This window comes from Myotis davidii, unplaced genomic scaffold (assembly GCF_000327345.1).
Source record: "Myotis davidii unplaced genomic scaffold, ASM32734v1 scaffold17, whole genome shotgun sequence".
Taxonomy (NCBI): Eukaryota; Metazoa; Chordata; class Mammalia; order Chiroptera; family Vespertilionidae; genus Myotis; species Myotis davidii.
In genome coordinates this window covers 2,681,412-2,684,957 of record NW_006288624.1, presented here as the reverse complement: position 1 = coordinate 2,684,957, position 3,546 = coordinate 2,681,412, and the positions used below count along the sequence as shown (strand labels likewise).

Below are 3,546 nucleotides of genomic sequence, written 5' to 3'. Positions count from 1 at the left end.
GCTAATCCTACCTGAGGATATTTCTCCATTAATTTTTAGAAAGAGTGGAAGGGAGGAGAGACAGAGAGAGAGAAGCATCCATTGGTTGCTTCCTGCACATGCCCTGACCAGGGCCGGGGATTGAGCCTGCAACTCAGGTGTGTGCCCTTGACCTTTCAGTCTGTTCATGGAGCCAAACCAGCTAAGTCAGTGGCACGGTGTTTTTAAAAATGTTTAATGAGTTGTAGAGATTTCGCATAAAAAGGGGGTTTCTACCCTCTCTTGAAAAGCAGGAAGCTGTGGGTGGTGGTGGTGGTGGTGAGGGTGGGTTTCTGTGCCCAAAGAGCACCCAGAGCGCCTGCACTGTTTAGGGGGACCTCCTGGCATTGTGTTCCTTTATTGCCCATGCCCGACCCTGAAGAAGTCTGTTGATCTCATTATCATAATTACACTACATGCTGCACTTTGTCCTGGAGGAACTCACATTGGAATACGAAGTCTGGGAGTGTGTGATGGTTGATGATGTGCTCATGCTCCGCCAGGGGTCTGCGGCGTGGCTTAGTGTGCACGGGAGGGGTGCCTATGGGAAGGGGCTCTCTGCTGGAAGGTGGCTGTTCAGGCAGAGCATTACCTCTTGGGGGGCCCAGGTAGAAGTGACCATCTCCAGATGCCAGTCAGGGAGGCTGAGCAGGACAGTATCGAGGTCCCACCCCTGAGTCACTGGATGTGGGTGGGGGCTGAGGGCCTCAGACATGCAGCTGTATTGAAGAGACCTGGCCAGTGCCCCTGGGCTAAAGAGGCAGGGGTATCTGGCCACTGACACTGACATATTCCCCATTGTCCTTTACACCGGCCAGCCCTGCTCTGCGGTTCTACAGGTGCAAACGTCCTCAGAGGGCCCCTTCCCTACAGCCTACTTCCCGCATCCCTTTTCAGCCAGAATTAGGATGTAGACTGGGTTTCTTAGGACACAGAGGCTGCAGCGAGCTCTGTCCAGGGGCCAGATTAAGACTGAGGGCTTGCCTGGCTGGTGTGGCTCAGTGGTTGAGCATCGACCTAAGAGCTAGGAGGTCAGGGTTCGATTCCCGATCAGGGCATGTGCCTGGGTTGTGGGCTCGATCCCCAGTAGGGGGCATGCAGAAGGCAGCCGATCAATGATTCTCTCTCATCATTGATGTTTCCATCTCTCCCTCTCCTTCCTCTCTGAAATCAATACAAATTACAAAAAAATTATTTAAAAAAATAAAAGACTGAGGGCTTGCTTTGCAGCAGGAAGGATGTGGGTTAGACAGAGGGAAGAATTTCCTCAGTGTGGTGCTCCAACGTTGGTATGTTCCCGTGGGAGACTGGACAGGCCAAGCCTCTTCCTAGCCCCTCTCTTCCATAATTTACTTCCGTGAGAGCGGAATCCTATGGGTGGAGACGCCAGAGCTCCTCAGATGGCGGGTCCTGGTAAACCCAAAGTATCATTCTCTTTTTTTTCACTTAAAAATACACCCCGGCCTCACTTGGCATCACCAGGACGGACTTCCTTCCTTGGGGGCTTTCCTTGGTAAACGTCGGCCAAGGGCAGGGTGCTGACAGACACCCAGCTGGACTGTCTGAGTCCACTGCCCTCCCTGCTCAGTAGAGAAAAGCATCTCAAGTGAGGACCCAACCAAAGGACACAGCTTGAGGCTGAGGCTTAGGTAAAGGCAGGAGCTTCTGCAGATGTTTCCTCAGCCAGCATAGGGGATGCTGCTGGTCCCACTCCCCGCTCTCCCCTCCCTCACCCCCACACCAGTTGGGCTGAGGTGAGGCCCAGCATCACCTGGCCGGTGCTGGGAAACTCTTGGGTCTACCTGGTTGTGTCTTCACTTGGAAATGTTCTTGTGTCTGATGGGAGGATGGGGGAAGTTATGGGAAGACATCCTGTCTGCCTGGATAGTTAGGAGGAGCTTTGGAAATCCCTGCTTGCTCTGTAGGAATTGGAGGTGCCTATTTGGTTTCCAAGCCGAATCTTGATCTCCACGGAGATGTCTGGAACCAACCTGCACCCCCTGTCAGATCTCTGGCCTCAAAGCAGACAACTTGTCCCCCAGTGTAGGCAGGTAAAGTTCTCCAGAGGCCCCTTTGGTTGAAAACAATCCTTACACCCACCTGAGATGCCTCGGGGAGCAGGGGGTCTCCAGGATGCCACTGGACCAGCGTGGCTCCTGTGGCATGGTGCTTAAACCAAGACACACCTCAGCTCCTGCTCCCAGCCCAGCATAAGGTCTTGACAATAAATGCTGCCACCTCGAACCCTACCATCCACCCAGCCCCCACTCATCCCCTCTCCTGTCTTTAGCCCAGATTTCCCTCATGATTGTGATACCTCCAATGTGGCCCGTGTCCCCAGGCTGCTCCCTCCTCACTCCCAGTCCTACCTGAGGTTCATGTCCCCCTTCAAGGCCAGACTGAAGATGTTGGACAGGTTCCCGCCAGGGGAACAGCCGCAGATCAGGATGGCTAGTGCCTCAATATTGTTCAACCGGAAAAGCTTGCCCAGAGCAAAGGCAGTGAGGGGCATGATGCCATACTGCGCCACCACAGCGATGGCCAGCCCCTTAGGCTTCCAGAAGTGAGCCTTGATCTTGCTGAACTCCATGGTGCAGCCCAACGACAGCATCATGATGAGCAGCATGAATACCAGGATGACACTCAGCGCCAGGTCGGTGGGGCGCTTGCCGAAGTTGGGCGGCAGGGAGAAGTTGAGTGGGACGGACACATTGAGGGCCTCCATCCTCCAGCGACAGCGCAAGGCCGGGAGACCTGCACACCTTGGCTCCCTCTGCTGCTCAGTCCTGGCTGGACACCTTTGGTCACCTCCTGGGCCGAGTGTCAGGACAAATGGAGCTGTTGTGGGTCTGATATGGTCTACTCTGGTAGGCTGTCCAGGCCAGAATGCAAATAGAAGGATTATGCAACTGGCTGTGGCCCCAAAGGGGAGAGCCTGGAGCCTTATCTGCCCAGCCTGCCCTGTCTCTCCCAAATTCCTTGACCTTTCTGGGTGCCACTAATACTCCTTTACCACTTCGCTGCTTCTGGGACCAGGGCACTTATTTCTTTCTTTTGCCCCAGATATTCTGCTCCTGGGTCCCAATCCAGGGCCTGCACCAGTCCAAGTCCAGCCCTCTCATCCTCTGCTCGGTCTTGGATGCCGTAGGAGGGTGCCTTCCCCAGGCCCAGCGAGTCACCTCCGCTCCTAAACCCTCACTCTGGGTGAAACGAATCCAGCGGTGCCTTTCTTTCCCAGACATCAGTGGCACATCCCAAGGGGTTGTGGCACCGTCTAGGGGCGGGTGTGTCACTGGCCTCTAGGAAGCCATGTGTCCACGACTCTTTTCCCAGGAGATGAGGTGCCTATGTCCTTCTTGCCTGTGCTGGGGAAACCCATGTCCTATCCCCCAACCTGGGCGGTAGGGTCCCCGGGGAAGAACACGCTCACCTCCATAGGGAAGAGCCTGCAGGGACGGCTGAGGGGCTCTCAGGAAGGGCAGCTCTGACGGCACCTTGGCTGTGGAGGTCAGTGTCCAGACTCGCTGG

The 3,546-nt window shown here is 55.3% G+C and overlaps 1 protein-coding gene across 1 annotated transcript in view; it reads right to left on the bottom strand.

Moving 5' to 3' along the window:
* The window catches only part of SLC10A1 (solute carrier family 10 (sodium/bile acid cotransporter), member 1), a 20,306-nt gene extending 17,362 nt beyond the window's left edge, over positions 1–2,944 (bottom strand). The window contains exon 1 of the mRNA XM_006760751.2: positions 2,388–2,944. Coding sequence (XP_006760814.1) covers positions 2,388–2,743 — 356 coding nt within the window. The 5' untranslated portion in view covers positions 2,744–2,944. The remainder of the gene's footprint in view (positions 1–2,387) is intronic.
* Between the last annotated feature and the right edge of the window lie 602 nt (positions 2,945–3,546).